Consider the following 21,633-nt stretch of genomic DNA (forward strand, 5'->3'; position numbering starts at 1 on the left):
GCCGGTGTTATTGATTGCTATTGGTTCTGCTGTGGGAAGGGTCCGTTGGGTAAATAGTGACCGATTATGTTACGATACCGAGTGAGCTCGAGAGTGATATATAGAAGGTATCTCTGCGGAGTGGTTGTGGGAGGATGAGGTTCGGAGGTCAGAAGAAGTTGGAATGTTGCGAGCGATTGAAGTTGGATGGATGGTGACGACGGGCTAAGGGTGGCTGACGACGGCGCTAGCTAATGATCAGCCACAATGGCCACATTATCTAATACAGCACTCCTGAAGATCGCTTGTTACCCTGCCGATGTTTTACTCAACCAAAGTCTTGAGTAACATTGAAGCCAAGGCCATATGGCCTCCCAAATACCCGGTGTCCTAGTATTACTCTCCATGTCACCGTTGACTAGGATAAATTTAAAACTGCATTTACTCAAAAGCCATATGAAGAGTAATAGAAGATTTTAGCTGTGTGGTTCGAACAGGAACTCATGCACGTTGCAACCAATATGCAATAGGAATTGCAGGAATTTCTGTCCAAATTCTCGAGATCCCATATTAAAAAAACACTCTAATAAGAACTAAGCTCTTCTTCGCCAAGTTAATCGAGAACTACTATGTATCTACAAGTTTTATACCGTAAATAACAGCCCCAAACCAAAAATTCCGTCATGGAAAATCACTCGTAACCTTCTCGAGTTTTGAACAAAAACTAGAAACTAACAAATTCTGACGTGTTCGTTCATAGAATGTTGAAAATTGGGCATCCCGTCCGCTCTGCCATACACAATCAACATATCGCCTAGTTAGTACTGCAGTGGGTGACCATGTGGGAATCCTGGGTAACGAACTCTTTTTGCTCTATTAGAGCCCTCCCTATTTTATTGTTGATTAGATGCACATTCTTTTTTGCTGACTGATGGTGTACCTATAGGTGGTTTTATCTACGGTGGTGAACGATGCCTCTTTGCAGGCGGCAGCTCTTGCCGAACTTTTTTATCTTGTCCAATTCTTAATAAAGCTGCTTCGATCGCAACGTACTTCACCTGGCATCTTGCCTGCGTTTACGATATAGCCGCCTTCTTTCGAACTCGAATCAACTAAACAAAATATAGAATCTGAAAAGTAAATCCTACATTAGATAAATTGATTTGAGAACGACAACGATATTTTACTTGGCTTCAACGGTATTGGTCCGGGTTAAGATGTCCTACATATCTCCCTGAAATAAAGCAATTTTTCTCATTCAATAGAAACAATAGATATAAAGAATTTAGCATAGCTTGACTAACAGACACCGGCTTCCTAGCCACTAGCACCCCATAAAACTCGTAGAAGACAGAAATGATTAAAACTGGCAACCCGGACATACCATTGCATGAATGGTTCTTATCCACATCATTAGTGAGCTGGCGAGATTGAAATCAAAGTCTCAAGACTCTGGTGGGGCTTTCGAACTGGTTTGTACTATGATTTGAAAATCATGGCTACGATTTAGATCAGTGAAATTGAATTTCAAATCGATTCTAATCATAAACTAAATGATGTTTAGATTTGAGATACGTTTTATGGAAGGAGGTAGTCCCAAGGGATAATGTGTGGACCCTAGTCTAGTAAAAGAGTCTGCTAAATGTCCTTTCAGCGCATGATTTGAATTCGAATCGATTTCCTACGGTGGATAAGTCAAATCATGGTTTTGACTTGAGGCCGGCAATTCATGAATCATGATTGCATTGGGTCTAGGTGCCTAGGTCGAATCAAATAGAATCATGGAGTACACTATTTCGACCTCGATATGACAACCGGTTTATGAGACATGTAATATTATTGAAGGGGTTCGATTCTCTCCGAGGACTAAGCCAGCAGAAGTGGTAGAATGAGCTAGAGAGCTTGGAATAACGTGTTTCTTAGATTGTTATTGATGAAGAACTGCTTTCTCAAGCACTACGAGCAATATATCGACACCCGCGGAGAAAGCAGTAAGTTATCGGTATCTGATATTGGGCTCTCGTTTAGCAACTCTTCAATAGAAGCTTTAGGCCGCCACCAGGCCTCGCAACTAGCAGTTCTGAATCCATTTCTGCAGGGCATGGAACCATCAATAAATTTTGCTACCCGCAACCATCAATTTTGCAACCAGCATTTTTCAAAATTGATGATTGGCCTAAAATTTCTAATGACTTATAACCATCCAGTTTCCTGCAAATATGGCTCCACCAGCTGCAGCCTTACCCATTGTATGGGAATGGATCACCAATGGAATGTTCGAAATGGGGGATTCCAGCCTCGAGATACCTCACCATCCACTAGACACCATGGGTGAGGTTTTCCGGGTAGTCCAGGGAGATATATAACGCGGGGATGAAATCAATCTGTAATGAGAAAGCTCGGTCGATAATCAATGTATGCCAATTGATCTGTAGTATTAGAGAGGATAGCAAGGCGTGATATACGTGATGCCGAGCTAGTAAGGCAAAGACAGCACGCATACCTACCAGGAGCTATATGTAATGATAAAGTTATCAAGACGACGTAATCCCTAGTAGTCTGTATTATACATGCACACGTAGTTGTCATCATGTCAGTGAACATGTGTCGTCGGAGAGGGGCTACTCCTCTCCCCCCTTCTCTTCTCTTTCAATGACCGTCGCCCATACAAGTCCAGTTAACTCTCGCAAGTCTCTGACCGCGGACAACCCACCCACATTCCTAGCATATGATAATCCCGAACCTCTTCCGACCAAAACACCAACGAATGTTCTTGTCGATAGAAGCTGGCTCCCACGACCACCCCCCGGAGCACATTATCTTTTGGTGCACATGTCCATGCTATACCATGGTCATCAAACGGTATTGGTTCCATTAATCGAACATAGAATGCAAGAGTACAAGGCTCTGGCATTAAGTGAGCGAACTAAATGGGGTGTTGACTAGTAAGGATCCGTTCACTCACTTAATGCCAGAGCCTTGTATGTATGTATGTAGTCTCTCCTACTGTCCAATCCCTTCGTACAAACCAGCTGCATGCATATATTTACTAATCAGCTAAAAAAAAATCACCGGTTCAGATTGAAATCCGAATATATTCATGCCAGACGGACCAGAATGTTCAATACATATCTACTTCATGCTTATTTCTGGGGGTTTGGGCGCCTGGGTTTGAGGAGGAATCCTTCATCTATAGGTCCATGATCGATACTCAAGCTAGTACCCACGCCTGGAGAAAACCAACATTCTTCCACGCCGGGTGATATCCCATGAAGCAATAGCAAGAACCGCTTTCGGAACACGCGCGCTCCACACTTCTACATCGGGCAGTAGTCGAAAAATCTGGTGAGTGACGTCACTGAATCTGCTTACGTCATTCACCTGATCTCGCAGGTACATATACTCAAAGATATCACCCTACAACACCTGAGCTCTGAAAGAAATCTCAATCACCAATAACTATTTACTACAACTACATGTACCTCTACCGAGCTATACAGACCCAGATAAAATAAAAGATACGATGACAGAACTTACCACAGACAAGCCGACCGCCTCACACCCCACCGGTGTGACCCCCTCAACAGCAACTAGCAGTGGTACGACCTCCACTGCTGAAGCACCCACAAAAACTACTCCCCTTGCCCCAGAGCCCCCCCTCCAGCCCACCCCCATACCAGCCCCAGGAATTCACGGTGCCCTCTTCCACGGTGAAGCTGGGCGCCACTCCCCCACACCCCCCATGCCCCAACCCGGCGCCATCCCTTTCCTCCCAAAAGAGACCGCCGCACCCGGCACAGGCCCCAGCAGTCGCTGCAGCAGTGTCAATCCCAACGACACGCTGCCACCAACACCCAACTGCGGCCCTGCCGAGCCGTACCCGCCGCAGATGCGGCTGCGCGAGAACATGGCACCAACACGATCAACGCTGCCGTTACCCCCCGGGGCGCGTATGCAAGGGGAGCAGGAGGTGCGGCCGACCACACATCTGCCGGTCGACGACCACATTGGAAGGCCTGCGACAATGAATGTGGCCGTGCCCACAGAGTACCACAATGCGTTGCCGTCACGGCCCGTGCAGGACCCGAGCTATACGGCGGCTAGGAGAAGTGCGGAGGTCCATCCGAGTGGGTACAGGCAGAACTCTGAAGCGATGGAGAAGCCTAGGTATTATGGGGTAGAGCACGAGAACGAGAACGAGAACGAGAAAGAGGGGAGGGGGGACAGGAACGGGGAGGACACACTGTTGAGCAAGTTGGGGAAGTGGGTGGAGGGCCTTAATAATAAGATTGTGGAGACGGGAATCACGGGGGATACAAAGGGCAAAGGAAAGGAGACTCAATAGCAGCAGATTTTTCTTTGCTTTTATTTCTCTTATTATTTACTAGCTCTATCTTGCTTTTAGTCCTATTTTCATTTAAGAAATTGCACTTGTATGTAGTTATCAGGTATAACTAAATGACACTTACTGTGCCTCCTGCGGTAGCAAGCCAGGTTTCCTTAACTGGCTGTGCTATTAGAGTAACAATATATACCAAAGACATGCACTTGTCTTCCGATGTTTTATTTTCACCCTCTTGATATTAACTTCCCTGATATCGATATCGCACAGACCCTATGACATGTCTCTTGTGACGTGCTATTCTCCGGTCCGGTCCAGCGTCCAACAATTCCGTCATGAAGATCATTGGCCTCTGAGACATGCTGGTTTTGTACTAACTAGTACTAGCTAGCAGCTGGCACTAATACGAATATGGCAGTCCACATCAAAACTCTTGTCGGTACACTCTAGACTTATTTCGGCTTGTAAGTAATCGTAGAGCCCGAAAACCGGAATCGGGATTGGGTCGGTACGCTAGACAGCACCCTGGTAGTTGGGTTCTCAGGAGTACTGGTAGCGGGTGCGGGTCTTGGGCTTGGGAGGAGCTAGAGTAATCTTCTGGTTTTGGAGTTCGGTTGATGTGTCGAATTCGAAGGAATAGTAATATTCTATCTAGATGATAGGATATGCAGGTAAGCTAGACCTCACCGCTGATCTTGTGGGTTATAGGGGTCGTGATATAATGGAAGACCCCCTAGCTATATCAACTTTGGTTCGTACTGGCCGGCCCTTGGGATCTTGAGTAGTCTTTGTTGATGGGATTCTGGCAAGCTCGTGGAGTCCCAAGATCACGCTCCTGGGATATTGTCATTTCGTGTTTTATTTTTTTTATTTTTTTGACTTTGTGGATGTTTTTTGGGGTATTTTGGCGGTCTTGGCGTCGACCCCCGATATTTGCGGTTCGAATAAATATCGATATCTTATAGTCCAGGTAATAGATAAAATTAGAATCTTGCGGGTGACAGTATCATAGTCCACCTAACGCTCTGGTTTGATGTGTTGGGTGCTAACTTGCTGCATACCGCCCTGTCGGTCCGAGCGAGAGTTCATGATCTTACATAATACATACGTCTTATGTAAAAGTAGACCCAGGCCATTTCAATAGTAGGTGTTCATCCCCGAATTACATGTACTCAAGTTGTTGTTACATATTGTCCTTTGGTTTTGGATGTTGTGTACTTTTTTTTTTTTGCCATAGAACACTTGTTCTTATTTGCACATGTTAGCTATCACATATGAACGGAGCTTATTCCTACGCTCATGATCAGTTAACCAATCACACAACTCATACACCCGCTAAAGATCACTCAGAGAAAGAACTAGCGATGTCATCACAGACCTCTTGAGATCGAAGGATAATCCTGGAATACTGGATGGTAAACCAGCTGGACTGTCTTGTCTGTAATGCACATCTCCGGTTAAACAATGCCTTTGCTTAGGCTTTGGAATGAACCAGGGTGCACGGTGGTATGACTCCAAGCAGACAGCACATAGCGCTCTGGAACAATCACTAACGTTATATTAGGTATACATGGACGTACATGTAGTACCGCCTGCTCTGCTGTTGTATCCTGGGAATCAACATGCCCTGGCCCTTCGTGGTAGTCGACCCGTCTCGTGTGCCCTCGGGCCGGCCCGAGCCGGCCCGAGTTATTTGTAGAGTAAAGTAGCCCTGGGCTAACAAATGCAGATCATATACACGCTGTCTGGAATCTCTAGGGAGGTGTGCCGTTTCCTAGTACAACTGGTCAAAATCCTCACATTGTCCAAATGCCTCATGGACGATGAGACGGAGGTAATTTTCTGATTATGAAGGTTAGCGTCTATCTACAGTCAAATATGTGATATTAAAGGACCTCTCAATGCTTGGGTAAGTATCATATCATTCTCTTAACGCCCGCTACATAGCTCAGAGCTAATCAAAGGTATTTCAACGGGTCCGTCTATCCCGCCATCAGCTATATAATCATCGCCGTTCGATGAGAACAGCAAAAGCGAGAGGTTCATTGGACTATGGATTAACTACATATCAATACTCAGGGTCCACGACGCCGCCTGAGCATGATACTCGGAGCTCATGTTTGTCGATGGCGAGCCCAATTTTAGCAGCCCCCGGGGTATTATGCCTGATTCAAGACGATCACGGGGTACCGTTTGCCTTCCGAAGATAACGCACAGTTCTCAGGCATGCGGGGCCCCACCGGGCGGCCAATGGGTCGTCTACCCTTTTGTGGTTCATCGGAACACCCGTTGTTTGGGCACCATGATGGAGAACATCGTGGGCCAGTCACTATATATAGAAATCTGACATCAATGAACTCTTAGCTTTGAGATCCGATTCATGAATCAAGTCCACCAAGACCTGAGAAGCACTTCATGCACTAGGTACTTTGTCGGAATTGGAATCAGCAATTGGCATTGCAATTGGCATTAATGAAATGGGGCCAAGACACTAGTGGCTAGCAATGTCGTCACACCGAGCCAATCCAGGTTACCAAATAGTAGTAACGCAGCTAGCACTGCGTGACAATCCAGTAAGAGCCTCCGTCACAATTTCGCGCTGCGCGAATTTTTGAGTAAACAAAACGTACGAGCTGATCCGGCACATTAATTGAAAAGATCGCGATAGACACGATAGACACATGTATTCAAGTTTTCCCCAACTGCCCGGTTTCCCCAGCCTCCTCGCTAAATAAAGTTACACTTCTCGCTGTCCTCTGCCTCTTCCAGTGAGAAATTGGGAGTGGCTGGGAGGGAGGGAGGAGTGGTCCCGGTGCTGGGCAGCAACGTTTACAATTCGCTGCTGAAACGGTTGAACAACTGACAATCTTAGCTGATCAGAGTTCCCGAGAACGAACAGGTAGACAAAGAAGACAGGGAAGAGTATGCAGTGGCGCCCCTCTTGAAAGGTCTGAACCGGGAAAAGCCAACACGACTGGCCTGAAAAACCGGTAAACAAATGTCCACCACGGTTACACCTTCCTTAACAATTGACCACGGACGGAGAGTTTAGTTAGGTAGGTACATGTCTTTTTTTTTTTACTTGATCTCTGTCTGGCTTGTTCTCTTAGCAAAAGCTTCTCCCTTTCTCTCTCGTCTTCCTTTTTTCTCTGCAGGATATTCATGTATGTCGAGAAGAGCGGGGTACTGAGACGAGACGCGGCCCCGTCCGTGCTGCATTTGCAGTTTGCAGCGCAGTTTGCATCGCGCGCGTTCACCGTCCCGTGACTGGACCCTGGGGTTGCTGCGGCAACAGCAACGGCGCGATCCGTGCGCGTAAGTTTGTTGTTGTTGTGTGTTGTTTCTGCTCAGGAACCAACAGGGAATCACAATCATGAACTTCGAGGGAATTGAGGGAAGGCTAGGGAGAGAGGGGAGGGGGGCAAGATCATCTATCCGATTTGATTGCTTCAATTCAGAGAGATTCGGCGGCTACTGGGGGGGGGGGGGTGCGTGAGTGGGAGGGGAATTTGGATCTGGCCCTTTATCTCTTTTTCTTTCTTCCTCTGCACCCGTTTTGTTTCATGGGTGGGACAGTGGAGAAGGAGAAAAAAAGAAAAGCACAGACAGTAAAAAAAAAAAAATGAGATCCCATCATCATGCAGAAGAGTCATCATAAACAAAGCCCAATGCCTGGCTGGGGGTTCCCGGCCTGTTAAAACGGTCGCGTACAATCTGTCGGGAGCCCTTCCGCCAGCCGTTATGTATGTGTATGTAGGTAGCGATAGTGATGGGGGGAGGGAGGGGAGTGGATTAGTTTAGTTTTGGATTTTGGATGGGGGGATGCGATGCGATGGATGGATGGTCGCCGTGGGACGGGGACTGGGGGAAGGGAAGGAGAAAAAAAAAATTTAATTAGGGAGGCTGGACGAATTCCTACCGAACAAATCTTTTCTTTCGATTTGGCTGTTCCCTGGGGTTCTAAATGGAAGAGTGAGGGAAAAGGGCAGGTATAGACCGGCGGGGAGCAGAGTAAGAGTAAGAGTAAGAATGTTAACAGTGGGAGTAGGAGTAAGTAATCTACTCTAGGAGGTATGTAGGTACAGGTGCTCTACATGTACCTACCTACCAGAGCGAGTAGAGTATGTAGGTAGAGAGTACCCCGCCCCATCCCATCCATGCAAACCATAGATATTACCTAGATACGTTTTGGCAGGGTATGATACGGCGGTACTCTATCGAGGTATGGTGTAGAGTAGCAGCTACCTAGAGTATGTAAAGGGTAAAACCACCACATATCCATAGGGATACGGGAGATATAGCACACGTACGGGGATGGGGGTGGTTATGGACTGGTTGTATGTAGCTTGTAGAGTAGCCAGAGTACCACCACCACCACCACCACTCTTGCTGGCAGACTCGTAGAGTAGATAGAGAGGTCTGTACGAGGAGAGTAAACTTGTAAAGCGTTAGACCTGTCGCGTCGTCGTCGTCGTCGTCGTCCTAGTACTGCACTTACTCATACTCACCCACTACTCGTTCGTACTCGCTCCTACTTCCTACCTGGGCCTGAGTCGATCGAGCTCCTTTTCCCTAGCTAGGCCTCCAGGCTCCTCCTCCTCCTTCCTGGCTTAATTACTACCTAGCTAGAGTAGAGTACCTAGCTTGCTAGCTTGCAATTGCTCGACTGTGTTTAGAGATCTGAGGCGGCGATTACGAATTTCGAAAGTCTCTCCGCGCGCGCCTCACTGCTGCCCTGCCTGCATGCTTGCTTGCTCGTGGCGATTACATTGACTGACTGACTGACTGTTCGAAACAATTGAGTCGAGTCGTGTCGTCGTCAATTGATCAGACCCTCCTCTCGCTGATTTGCATCAATAACATCATCTCTACCTACATTGGTACTCTTGAGTCTTGGTACTCTACTCGTCCCAACCCCCCCACTCCCCCCCCCTTCCCCTCCATTCCAGATCCCCCTTCGCTCCTGCAGACGTCAAAAACCTTTTGGTCAGTCAGCTAGGCGAACCGGGAGCCGAGTTTCAATTGTAGAGCGTTTCTGGCTGTAAGTAGGGCGCCAGTAGCTAGTAACAGTAGCAGTAACAGTAACTTAGTAGATAGATACATAGCTCAGGCAGGGTAGACGGTGCGCGTTTGGTACGTACGGTGCGTTTGGTGCGCCGGCCAGCGGGTGGGGGATTAAACAAATATTGGAACAAGATAGGTTGGTTATATTTTTCGATCTCTCTCTTTTTTTTTTTTTTTTTTTTTTTTTGGTCGTTCTACCTTCTGGCACTGGATACTGGCGCTGGACTGGACTGGACTGGACTGGACTGGACTGGAGGGTCTAGTTATCTATTTTTTTTTATTTATTGGTTTTTTTTTTTTTTTTTTGTTGGCTGTTCACACACACACTCTCTTCACACATACTACTGGCGCTGCGATACTTGCTTGGCCCCATCATCATCACATACCAGACGATCAAGACAAGACAAGACAAGACACAGCGGGGCAATCAACATTAACCTGTTGTTCTAATCGCGAGGTTGGTCCCTAACAAGGCCCGACAAGACAAGACAAGACAAGCAAAAAAATCCATCTCCATCTCCGCCGGCCCTCCCCATACCCACCCACCCACCCACCCACCCACACCCACACACACACTCCCACACCCCTGCGCTGAAGCGGGAATTAACTGACGGAGTACATACATACGTCCATGTAGGGTATGTAGTTAGTTGCACCCACCGTTTTGTTCCTGTTCTGTCTGGGGGTTAATAATTGTGCAACTGCAACTGGAACTGTGTTTACATGTTCTGAATCGATATCTCTCTCTCCCGTTTTTTGGCTTGTGAAAGAGGGAAAGAAAAAGGGTTAAGGGAAGGAGGGAGAGATTGTCAATCTACCTGCCTCTACTCTACTGTACTCTACTCTACTCTACCTGACATCCTCATCACTGCACTGCACCTGGGCATAACCTAACACCCAACCCCAACCTCACTCACTCACACTCACACTCACACTCAACTCACTCAACCTGACTTAACCTAACCCCCATCATAATATCATCGTCCCATCCCATCCCATCCCCAACTCCAATTCCAATTACACCCCCAATTACCTACACGGGATAATAGGAATAATAATAAACAACAAACCCTCCCCTCCCCTCCCCTCCCCTCCCCTCCCATCCCATCCCAAACCCGGAATTAGCCCAACCTGCGTCATCCACCACCCTGCCCTCTGCCTGCCTGACGAACCAACACTAATCCCTCCCTCCCTAACTCACTCTCGCCCCGTTTCTCTCTCTCTTCGAGACTCTTACCGTACCCGTCTCTCACTCACACTCACTCACACTCGATCCATGGCGGCTGACCGCGGCGGCGGTCCGCCACCACCACAACCACCACCCCACAGCAGCAGCAGCAGCACAACAACAAAAGACAGAGACACAGACCAGCCCCCCCACCCTCCTCCTCCTCATCCTCCTCCTCCTCCCCGTCACTCCACATCCACCTCCACATCCTCCTCTACACCATCCTCATCCTCCTCTTCCAAAGACACAAAGGACAGAGACACCAAAGACAGAGACACCAAAGACAAACCCCCAGCACCCCCCCCGCACCGCACCTTCCCCAAGCCCTCCCCCTCCACCTCCTCCACCTCCTCCTCCTCCCATCACATCCCCAACACCAACAACAACAGCAAACAACCAAACTTCGACGTCATCATCGTCCCGCAGCACTCTGGCGGCGGCGTCATCTACCTCCCCAGCCTCTCCGTGCACCGCAACTCCTTCCTCGCCGGCGTCGCAAGCACGCTGTCCCTCCTCGCGCTGCTCAAGCTGTTGGCGCCCGTGCTGACCTACTGGGGGCAGAGCTGGGCCGCCGCGAGCGTGGGCATCGCCCTGGTTAGTGCTGGTGCCGGCGCGGTCCTTGCTAGATCTACTACTGGGGGCGACTTCTGGTCGGGAAACACAGGGAACACTAGTGGGAGTTGGGGTGGATATAAGGAACGTGCTGCTGAAACTGAAACAACGCCTCCGCCACCACCGCCCCATAGGAGCCAGACTAAATCGTCGTCGTCGTCGTCGACTTCTTCTTCGTCGGGTTCTGCTTCCTCTGCGAGGAGACCGGCAGAAGCATCAGGTGCGTCTTCTTCGGGTGCGTCTTCATCTGCCTCTGCCTCTGCCTCTGCTTCTGATCATCATCACGCGGACCCCCCTCCATACTCACCCTCACCCTCACCCTCCTCTGTGCCTGTCCCTGTGTCGGAGAAAAAACAAAGGACGAAAGCTAAAGATCTAAAGCCCGAGCTTAAGCCGGACACGCCGCCGCCTTCACCGCCGCTGGTGCCTGTGGTGACGAAGCAGAGGCAGGACAAGGACAAGGACAAGGCGGATATCAAACAGGAGAAAGCGGATATCAAGCAGGCGAAGCGGGAAAAGGAAAGGGAGGAGAGTAGCAATAGTACTAGTAGCAGTAAGCAGGCGGAAAGGAAGGATCACAAGGAACAGAAGGTGCAAGAGCGCCCTGAAGAGGAGGGAAAAGACAAAGACAAGCACCGAGTAGCAATACAGGAAAATCAAACCCAAAACCAAACCCAAACTCAAGACCAAGACCAAAAAAAGGAGGACCGGACATCACAAATACAAACACAAACATCACAGGATCCCCAAACAAAAACCAAACCCCAACCCCAAAAAGTACCACAAGAAAAAGCAGCATCTCAAGAACCCACTGCAAACCCCACACGTGACACCACCGCCGACCAATCAGAAGACGACGCCAACATCGCCCGCCTCCAACAAGAACTAGACCAAGAAACCGCCCGCCTAACCGCCGACCTCGCCACCATGCGCGACTCCCTCGAAAAAGACCGTCTCCGCACCGAACTCGCGCAGAAGGAGCGCCTCCGCAAGCAACTCGAGCGCGCCGACAAGGACCGCAAAGAGAAGGAGCGCCTCGCAAAGATCAAAGCCGAGCGCGAGCGGCGCGAACGCGACATGCTAGCCAAGATGCGCAACACCGAGCGCGAGCGCGTCGAACGCGAGCGGGTTGCGGCCGCCGCCGAGGCCGAGCGGCTGCGAGTGGAAGCCGAGCAGCAGGAGGCAGCGCGCCAAGAGGCAGAGCGCGTGGAGAAGAAGCGGCTGGCGGAGCTGCAGCGCGTCGAGAAGGAGCGGTGGGTAAGGGAGAGCCGCGAGAAGATCCGCGTGGAGAAGGAGCGGCGCGAGAAGGAGAAGGTGGAGCGGGAGCGCGAGGAGCAGCAGCGGCTGGCAGAGCTGGAGCGGGAAAGGCTGGCGGAGGAGCGTGCGGTGCGGGAGCGGCTGCAGCGCGAGCGGGAGGAGAGGGAGCGTGTGGAGCGGGAAAAGGCGGAGAAGGAGCGGTTGGAGAGGCTGAAGATTCAGAAGGCTGCGCAGGCCGCGAAGGAGAAGGAGCGCATTGCGCGCGAGGCTGCGGAGCGCCTGCGGCTCGAGCGGGAGAGGAGGCTGAGGGAGAAGAGCGAGAAGGAGCGGCTTGAGAAGGAGCGTGTCGAGACGGAGCGCCTCGAGCGGGAGCGCCTGGAGCAGGAGAAGCTGGAGAAGCAGCGCCTGGAGCAGGAGCGCATCAAGCGGGAAAAGGAGGACAGGGAGAAGCGCGCCCGTCTGGCCTCTGAGCGGGTCCGGGCGGAGAAGGAGCGTCTTGCAAAGCTCAAGGCCGCGGAGAAGGAGCGAAAGGCCCAGGAGACGCTCGAGCGGGAGCGGCAGGAGAAGAAGCAGAAGGAGGAGAGGGAGCTGGCCGAGTCGGAGCGCATCAAGGACATCCGCGACAAGGTCGACAAGGAACGTCTCTCCCGCGAAGAGGAGGAGAGGCGGATATTGGCGCAGGAGCGCGCAGAGGAGGAGCGGCTCCAGGCCGAGCGACAGAGACTGGCAAGGGAGGCCCGGGAGAGGATATTAAGGGAGAACGAGGAGAGCGAGAAGTTCCGGCGGGAGCTGATGGAGGAGGTCGAGGCCAGTCGGGAACAGGAAGAGCGCATGAAGCGGGAAAAGGCCGAGCGAGAACGCCTGGAAAGAGAGCGACTGGAGAAGGAGCGGGAAGAGAAAGAGGCCCGGCAAAAGGCTGCAGCGGAGCGACTGCGACTCCAGCGCGAGAGAGCGGCCGCAAAGGCCCTGGAGCGAGAAAAACAGGAAGCAGAAGAAAGAGCAGAGCGGGAAAGAGCGGAGAGACTGAAGCAAGAGAGACAGTCAGAAGAGCAGCGACAGCGAGAACGATCAGAGCACGACCGACTGGAATGGGAGCGACACCAGCGCCTGATGCGGGAGAAAAGCAGTGCAAGACGGCCAGAGCACGAGCGTGTGGAGCAGATCTCATCAACACCTCGAAGACATCATTCCTCAACCAAATCACTGCAATCCTCATACCAGACACCGCCCCCTTCAGGCACGCGCAGGCCAATGAGCGACACATCCACAAACTCGCGATATCACCTGAAATCCTCACATTCCGTGCACGTCAAATCTCCCCCGCCAACCACCGAGCAATTCGACTCACCGCCGCCCCCGCCTCCCCCACATAGGACAAATGTCACCTCCTCCTCAAACGGCCACCGAACCTCCCCACCACCCCACCGCCCCCGCACTCACCCCCCCGCAAGGCATACACCACCTCCGACCCCTCGAAGATCGTCCTCAAGGCCGTCTACACATTCACCAACAGCAACCCCACCAAGCCGCAATCACAACTACTCCCCGGCAAGGGCGGCGTCAGCGAGGCCCTCATCCTCCGCATAACGACCGAAGGCCTCTTCCTCGACGACGTCCTCAAGGCAACAGGCCTGCGCGACTACGACGTAAAGACATGGACAATCAAGCTCATTGAGATCTTCTGCCCGCGCTATGTCCCCCCGCCGCCGTCCACAAACGGATCAACAAAGAGCTCGTCGATAAAGTCGAATCCGGTGCGGCGGCTGTTTTCGCCGGGCGGGTCGAGTGTGGAGAAGGGCGCGGGTGAGGAGGATATGGATGCGGTGATATGCGGGATACAGAAGACGTGCTATCGCGATTGCTTCCAGATGAAGCGCTCGGGCGGCGGGATGGCGGGGATGCATATGGTGCGGGCGACGATCAGGGATGCGGAGGCGAGGAGGTATGTTTTTCTGGTAGACGAGGAGGAGGGCTGGAAGATTGAGGAGGGGATGAAGGTGCTGAGGAGTGGGAGTCTGGCGAGGAGTATGATGGTGGAGGGTATGGGGAGGGAGGAGGCAGGCAAGCTGATTAGGAGTGTTGCGGTGGCTGCATGAGTGGTTGTTAGCTGGCTAGTTCGTTCATATGTAGTTTTTTTTTTGCTTTCTAGCTGGCGCTCCTTCTCCTCTTTTTCTTACTTTTACTATATATCACTTTGTTTTTACAAATATTGCATATTCTCTTCTCTTTTTCCTTGTGTTTTTGGTTTTTTTTTTTTTTTTTTGCGTTGGGCATTTTTTAGGACTGGCATGTAGGGTTAGCTTTTATTTTAAGGGTGCGGCGCTTGCTTGCTTGCTTTGTTTCCGCTCCTCCTTCTTCTCCTCCTCCTCCCTCCTCTTCTCCATCTTCTGTTTGCTCCCTTTGTGATTGTGGCGGCCAGAGTGTTGTCTTTTTTTTTTTTTTTTACCCTAAAACGAGCGTGGCGCTGATCTGAATTAGTATCTATCTTACTATCTCCTTTACTCTATACCACTTCCATTCTACCTTTTTTTCTATCTATCCATCTACCCTACCATACCCAACCCACTTCGATCTTCTTTTTTTCTTTCTTCTTTTTGATTACGATGCTTGATGATGATGCATGATGCATGAGATGAGATTTGGGGGGGTGTTATAGGGATATTTAATTATCGCTTTTTTTTGTTTTTTGTTTTAGGGGGCTGGGGGGGTTGTATTTATGAGTTGAGTAGTTGAGGTGGAGGTGGGAGGGGGGCGTGTGGAATATACCCTTGAGTCATGAGCATGAGTGTTATATCAGTACAAGTACCTGTGAATGTGTGCTATGTTTGTGTCTTTGGCTCAATATGAGTGACATCGGTGTTTAAAACACTTTTGGTGAAACCTAGCTAGGACGATGAGAAGGTTGAGTGTTGCGCGTGCTCAGTATGACTTTGCTGTGAGTGATGGGCTTAGTGTCGCGATACTTCGTAACATCACAAGATGGTGGTGGAAACAGAGGTGTCTCTGCGTTGGTCAGGTGTTTAATCCAGGGTTAGGTTTAGTATCTACACACACATCACTTACACACAGAAATCCATGCCAATGTATGTTTGGCCCTGGGCAGCCAGGAAGAGAGAAACAGAGAGGATTCTCTTGTTCCCGATGGTGTTTTGGGGTTCTGCTCGTGCAAGTGTTTGCTGGATGTGGGATGTGTGCTGAACAAAGAACGGGCCGAGTGATATGTGGTGATTATCACTCGTAGCGCAGGTGGAAGCAAACACTGGTCTAGTCACAGGCCTGGTCACAGCCGTGGAAATAGAAAACTAGCAGCTGTCCTCAAGCCTTAACCCAACCTCAACGTCACCTTCAACCTCAACCTCAACCTCACACCATCACCCTCACCACCACACACTCCACCACCTACATTCCACCATCCCATCACCACACTCACCCCAAACCACCACAATGACAACCCCCTCCACCGACCCGCACCGCAGCAAGCTCAACTACTGGCTCAGCCACGGTCCCCCCCACCCCCCCTTCACCCCCGCCGTCCTGCGCAAGACGCGCGAAAGCATCGAAAAGAGCCGCCACACACTCGAAGCGTGCATCGCCCGCGGTGGCGGCCTGGCCGAGGTCCAGGCCCCGCTCAAGTCGCTCGCGCCGGAGATGGACCGCATCCTCGAGGCGCTCAACGTCATCCGCGCGCTGCAGGAGCTGAATGTCGCGGCCGACTTTTGGTGGTATGTGGCTTTGTGGGGCCGCTTTGGGCTTGCGGTGGGAATGCTGTTGATGGCCGGGTGGGGGTGGGAGTTGGCCAAGTCGATTGTGAGTGGATTCTATTCTGTTTCTTTGTGGGTGGGGTTTGGGGGGTGGATGGATGGCTGATGGGGGTGTAGCCGCTGTCTGCGGTTATCATTAATTGCAGGTATCTGTTTCCGGCGAATGATGGGTTTATGTATATGGCGGTAAGTCTCCTTCCCTCCCCACACCCACTGCATAGTGGCCAGAGGAGAGAGAAGCTAAAGGTTATAATTATATTACAGGCCCAGCTGAAAACCCTTGGACGTGGCTTCTTCTTTGAGCACATCCTCAACACCTGTTTGCTCCTGATCTACTGCAGCACTAGAGGACCCGTCGTGGTCACATTCACTGCGGTCTACTGGTAAGTACTGGACATGGCTCTACCTGAAGAACTGATTGGGTGGGTAGCGGGCTAACTTTGTGGGGTTCATAGTGTCTTGTTCCTGGTTGGGTGCAGGGCCAGCAAGATCAGGTTTAACAACCTGTGGAAGGTTACGGGGCATACCTAGTTTACCTTGCTTGGGAATGTTGAAAGGCTTAGAAGTCAACAGCGGGGTGTTATGACCGTCCCCCCAGATAGATAAGGGGGAGTGGAAAACCGTTACTACAGTTACATGAAGCAGTATATTTACGCTGGATGATAGACTTCATGTACGTCATGTGGCCAATAAGAGGCCTGTTTTCGTTGCGTTGCACACTTTTATTGACTAGGGCGCCACCACCGAGTGATAGGTGGTGAGAAATTTTTAGAGCTATTAGTTACTAGCAAATGTTTTACATTGAGCATTTTCGTTTGATTCGTTAGTTTTAGAAACCAGGGCGCAGCTCAGATACGGGTGCGACTGTAATTGCCAGCAGTGCATGAGGGCAGATTTTTTTGAGTCGGGTGTGGGAATCTACCCCTAACCCTGGTTAGTACTTGTCCTTTTTTTTTTTGTTTAATTCATTAGTTGCATGCAACCAGTACTTGTCGTTGTAAAAAGAGGTTCGGACCACCATATGTTGTCATTATAAGAGGTGGCTTGGATTGTCCTTCTTTGATATCCGTTATTTTTGTGTCAAGACAAATCGGTTATATGATTCCGATTACGTAATCTGCGGGGATGTTGGGCACAAAGGTTGTATGGATACTTCGATGTAGATCGATGCCATCCAACCAGTCATTCAAGCGGTAGCCCCTGGACGGAGATAGCCAATTTTTCGAGTTTTGGCCAACGTTTTGTGCACAGGTACTTGTCTACATGTTTTTACGGTCGCTGTCAATGTCGGTAATTGGTGGGTTACTGTCACAAAGTGGGCGGTCGCACAATCTACAAGTGTCATTTTTGGGTGGGGCGGCTACATTACCAGGCTGCGAAAATATACGTTAGCTATAGAGGGATACTAAATACACTTAGAGGACGCCGTAGTATGTATGTACATGTAGTTATCGTCCTTTCCATATCCCTATAGCTATAGAGGGGATCGAAGTGTCAATTTTTGAAGGCTCTTGTAAACCGTCGGTTTCGAAGTGTTGATTGTCGGAAATGATACTTAGTAAATACGCCCTGGTTAATAGAGCGCGCCCAACGCCCCCAGCAAAGCACCCGATACCTAGTTTGTAGGTACTGTGTCAAGACAGCGAGTTTGGTTGTCCTGATATTAATACGTGTTTAATTGGCGCGTCCCTGTTTGTTATATATAAAATTAAAAGGAGCCTGTTGCTTCTGTTCTCGTTGATACATAAGTAGCTATACAATTCTATTCTTACAAAACCGCGCCGGCCTGGATAACACTCTTGAAGAACGGAGAAGAGCGAGAGTTCTCTTCCTCTTAATTCAGTATAATTAGTTGTTTGCTACGCTTCATCCTCGACTTAAACTCCCTACTCTGTATCTAGCTGTTGATTTCCCTTACCTCATCGGCATAATATAAGCGTTACCTTACTCCTTGAATAATTATAGTTATATACGAGATATTTCTTTACAGAATTAAGCTATGCATTACCGCTAAACTCGATCGAGAGGATTATCCAGCTCTCAGACGCACTACATATAAACGCACACAATTCCACACTAAACACCTAAAACCCCACTCCAACCCCCAACCCCACCGCCAGCGGCACCGCCATAACCCCCACCCTCCCACCTCTCCACCCCTTCACCACCGCCGCCCCCGTCTCCACCCCGCCCCCCACCCCCGCCGCCGTCATCGTCACCGTCGTCCTCGCCACACCCGTCGTGCGCGGGGTACTCTTATTGACACACACGCCATTCGAGCACGTCTGCGACGCCGGATCGCAGCACGAGTCGCCGCAGCAAATGTTTCCGGGCCAGCAGCAGCCGCCGTTGCCCCCGTTTGCGCCTGGGCAGCACTCGTTGCCGGCGTCGCAGCAGGTGTCGCCGCAGCACTTGGTGCCGGCTTCGCAGCAGAGGGATTTGCAGCAGTCTTGGCCGGGCCCGCAGACGTGGTTGTAGGCGTTGCAGCAGACGTAGCTGGGGTTTGTTAGCTGTGAAGGGAGGGAGTAGGGGAGAGAGGGAGAGAGGGGGAGGTGTTCATACCCTAAGGGGGCGCATTGGCGCCCGTCGCAGGTTTCGCGGTCGGGAGGGCAGCAGCTTTCGACGCCTTTGACGACTTGGCACTACATTGTAGAGATGGCGGGTGAGAAGTGTTCCTGATCGATCATGTACTTGGGGAGGGGGGATTATGGGTTGGGTTATAAAACGACGTTGGGAGGACTTACAGTATCGCCTTTTGTGCAGCAGAAGGCAAGGTTATCGGGGCACTACATATAGTTATAGTGGTCAGTAATTATAAACTGAAGTTGGATATGTATTGATTTCCAAAGGTCTGGCTGGCTAGCTGGGCCTTCTTACACAATAAGTGTCGGTCCCACAGCAGTTCCCATTCGCAAGCACGGCCGCACATTGCGTCGCTATATATCATCACAATCACCCACATGTCAGTTCAAAAAACTCAGCCTGGTAAGATGTACAACTAGTACTTACAATACGCTGGATCAGTACAGACACGCTCCTGCCGCTCAAACAGCTTCGGCACCGGCCACGCGCCAATACCCGTTGGCGGCCTCACGACCAGGAAGTCATCATCCTGCGGCTGCAGCGGCTGCACTGCTGGCGCCGCCTGCTCGGCTTTTGCGAGCGCTGAGAGAGAAAGCCACACAAATAAGCAACTAGAAAACAGCATCTTTCGTCGTGGTGAATCGATGAAAGTGCAGGAATGAGCATGAGGGGGGACCTCTTTTTTATTCCTTTTTATTTTTTTCCTTGGGGCACGGGAGGGCTCATATTGGGGTGGTGGCGGTGGTACGGTGTACCATAAATTTAAGCTTGTCTGGGGGCGGCGTGCTGCGATTGGGTGGAAAATACTTTATTGTTAGGGGGGGGAAGGGCAGTAATACGAAGTGGTGTATATTGTAGTAGTTCTGCATGTAGGACATATTAGTTGGGCACTCTGATTGGCCAGGGCCCTTGTCGCTACTACACAAGACTGTAAGTTGTAACCCAAACGAGTGACTCTGCAATGATATTAAATTGCAACAAACAAGCTTAAGTCCCATCCATGCCCGCCCAGCTTCCTTAATTATTCTTCTTCTTCCTTGTCCTCTCAACAGCCCATATGTGCCTACCAAGTTCCAAGCATCATAGCCAAGATTAGACGCCACAGCGCCCAGCTAGTACGACAGCTAACCTCCACCGCCAGCCTTCCAACTCGTACTCCTGAGTACCTACATACACCCACCACCCTTGTATCCTCCAGCCACCCAGCCCCACCCCCAGTAGGTACTCCCGCCAGTATCTCCTGTACTCTAGCTAATGTACGGACCAATATCTTATTTTTCCGGCGTGACTACATGATCCACAGTACGTTTGAGCACGAAATGTCACCAGGGTTAGGTGAAAATCTCAGGGTTAGGTGAAGGTCCAAAGTGTCAGGATCCTGTCAGCTCTGGGGTTAGGGTTACACCAGTTGATAAGATGGATCGACGACCTGTTAGCCAAGACTTGTGACAGGGAGGACAAGTAGCTTAGCCCATCATTACATGCAGGCCTTACACGACCACCCTTAGGCTGCTTCCGCTTTTTCGTAGCATTAATTTCCCCCCAATAACATGAAGCGGAATTAATTGGTTGAACTTTTAGAAAGTCCGTTGATATATGTGGGTCTGTGAGAGCTGTGGGTTCCGTGATCTTTTATATTAGGTGCTTAGGAGAGAAGTATGATATCAGATCAGACCAACTAGTCGCCAATACCGCAAAATTACAACAAATAAGATATTGCCCCCAAGGCCATACATGTAGTCAATACCACTATATCATTGCCATCACAACCGCCACAACTCCCAGCGCAAGCGCCCCTCCGGTCCACGCCCCATTCCTCACCCCCGCCCCAGTCCCCAACGACCCCATGCCAGCCCCACTCCCACTCCCGCTACCACTGTCGCTGCCGCTGCCACTGCTGCTACCATACCCCGAGCCCGAGCCGCTCCCAGAGTAGTCGCTCCCAGAGTAGTCGCTCCCAGAGTAGTCGCTCCCAGAGTAGCTGCTCCCAGAGTAGTCGCTCCCCGTCGTCGTGGTCGGCATGCCGTAGTTGTACTCCGAGCAGTAAGCGGGCACCTGCGAGTAGTCGCCGTCAATCAGCGCGCCCGAGTTCGCACTTGCGCAGTTTCGTATGCGGGAAGCCAGTTCTTGCGCTTCTAGATCTGTTTGCCGTGCTTTCCTAGAGAGGTGGGGGGTGTTAGCTGCTTGCCTGCCTGCCTGCCTACCTGCCTGCCCAAGTGGCTGGTGAGGTAGGCCATGAGGCAGGGAGGGGAGGGGAGGGGGGGGGGGGGCTACCGTTGGGCTGCGAGAGCTGGGGTGGAGAGAAGGAGTGCGAGGGTGGAGATTAATATTGTGGGGAGATGCATTTTTTGCGCTGTTGGTCGCCGGAGATGAGAGCTATGGAGGCTGTACGTGCAGATCTGAGGAGCAGGAGGACGGGGTGGAGGAAAAGAAGGGGGAAGGTAGCTTTTTTTTATACCAGCCTTCTCGCTCGCTCTCGCTCGCTCAGGTCTCACGGCATCAGCTAGCTAGCTAGCTAGCTTGAGGCATTGTCTTTTACTGGCCGCCATTTTATGCCCAGATTGGAGCTAAAGCCTATTTTTTTTGGCGCATATGTGTGTGTGCATGCTAAGTTGATAGGGAATTGAGGTGCTGGTGGTCGTGTGAATAAGGCTGAGTCCTTCCACTGGCCATGGCTCAGAGTAGCTACTCTATCTTGGGACTCTAACATCAAATAGGTAGGGAAGAATTAAGGGAGGTAAACCCACAGCCTTCCCCTCAACATATCGGATCCAACAACCTCGTCCCATCCCCACGGGGGGGGGGGG

General features: G+C 50.7%; 6 protein-coding genes across 6 annotated transcripts; 4 read left to right on the forward strand and 2 right to left on the reverse strand.

The window, feature by feature from the left end:
* Nucleotides 1-3,502: 3,502 nt before the first annotated feature.
* On the forward strand, nt 3,503-4,324 carry LAJ45_02920 (uncharacterized protein; the record flags this gene model as incomplete). Its single annotated transcript, XM_046112511.1, has 1 exon — nt 3,503-4,324. One exon carries the CDS (start codon nt 3,503-3,505, stop codon nt 4,322-4,324), a length of 822 nt encoding a protein of 273 aa, XP_045974637.1.
* Nucleotides 4,325-6,825: 2,501 nt separating this feature from the next.
* LAJ45_02921 (uncharacterized protein) lies at nt 6,826-7,640 on the forward strand (the record flags this gene model as incomplete). Its single annotated transcript, XM_046112512.1, has 5 exons — nt 6,826-6,894; nt 6,980-7,089; nt 7,202-7,269; nt 7,374-7,377; nt 7,547-7,640. 5 exons carry the CDS (start codon nt 6,826-6,828, stop codon nt 7,638-7,640), a joined length of 345 nt encoding a protein of 114 aa, XP_045974638.1.
* Nucleotides 7,641-10,661: 3,021 nt separating this feature from the next.
* Nucleotides 10,662-14,578, forward strand: LAJ45_02922 (uncharacterized protein; the record flags this gene model as incomplete). The annotated part of the gene is made up of 4 exons (XM_046112513.1): nt 10,662-11,298; nt 11,360-11,445; nt 11,607-13,784; nt 13,856-14,578. The coding sequence occupies 4 exons, from the start codon at nt 10,662-10,664 to the stop codon at nt 14,576-14,578; spliced, it is 3,624 nt and encodes a 1,207-aa protein (XP_045974639.1).
* A 1,348-nt stretch (nt 14,579-15,926) lies between these two features.
* LAJ45_02923 (uncharacterized protein) lies at nt 15,927-16,774 on the forward strand (the record flags this gene model as incomplete). The annotated part of the gene is made up of 4 exons (XM_046112514.1): nt 15,927-16,289; nt 16,361-16,429; nt 16,508-16,626; nt 16,699-16,774. The coding sequence occupies 4 exons, from the start codon at nt 15,927-15,929 to the stop codon at nt 16,772-16,774; spliced, it is 627 nt and encodes a 208-aa protein (XP_045974640.1).
* Nucleotides 16,775-18,327: 1,553 nt separating this feature from the next.
* On the reverse strand, nt 18,328-19,451 carry LAJ45_02924 (uncharacterized protein; the record flags this gene model as incomplete). Its single annotated transcript, XM_046112515.1, has 5 exons — nt 18,328-18,739; nt 18,806-18,885; nt 18,988-19,029; nt 19,121-19,179; nt 19,253-19,451. The coding sequence occupies 5 exons, from the start codon at nt 19,449-19,451 to the stop codon at nt 18,328-18,330; spliced, it is 792 nt and encodes a 263-aa protein (XP_045974641.1).
* Nucleotides 19,452-20,575: 1,124 nt separating this feature from the next.
* Nucleotides 20,576-21,171, reverse strand: LAJ45_02925 (uncharacterized protein; the record flags this gene model as incomplete). The annotated part of the gene is made up of 2 exons (XM_046112516.1): nt 20,576-20,984; nt 21,101-21,171. The coding sequence occupies 2 exons, from the start codon at nt 21,169-21,171 to the stop codon at nt 20,576-20,578; spliced, it is 480 nt and encodes a 159-aa protein (XP_045974642.1).
* Between the last annotated feature and the right edge of the window lie 462 nt (nt 21,172-21,633).

This window comes from Morchella importuna (assembly GCF_003444635.1).
Source record: "Morchella importuna strain M04M26 chromosome Unknown Morimp01GS005, whole genome shotgun sequence".
Lineage (NCBI taxonomy): Eukaryota > Fungi > Ascomycota > Pezizomycetes > Pezizales > Morchellaceae > Morchella > Morchella importuna.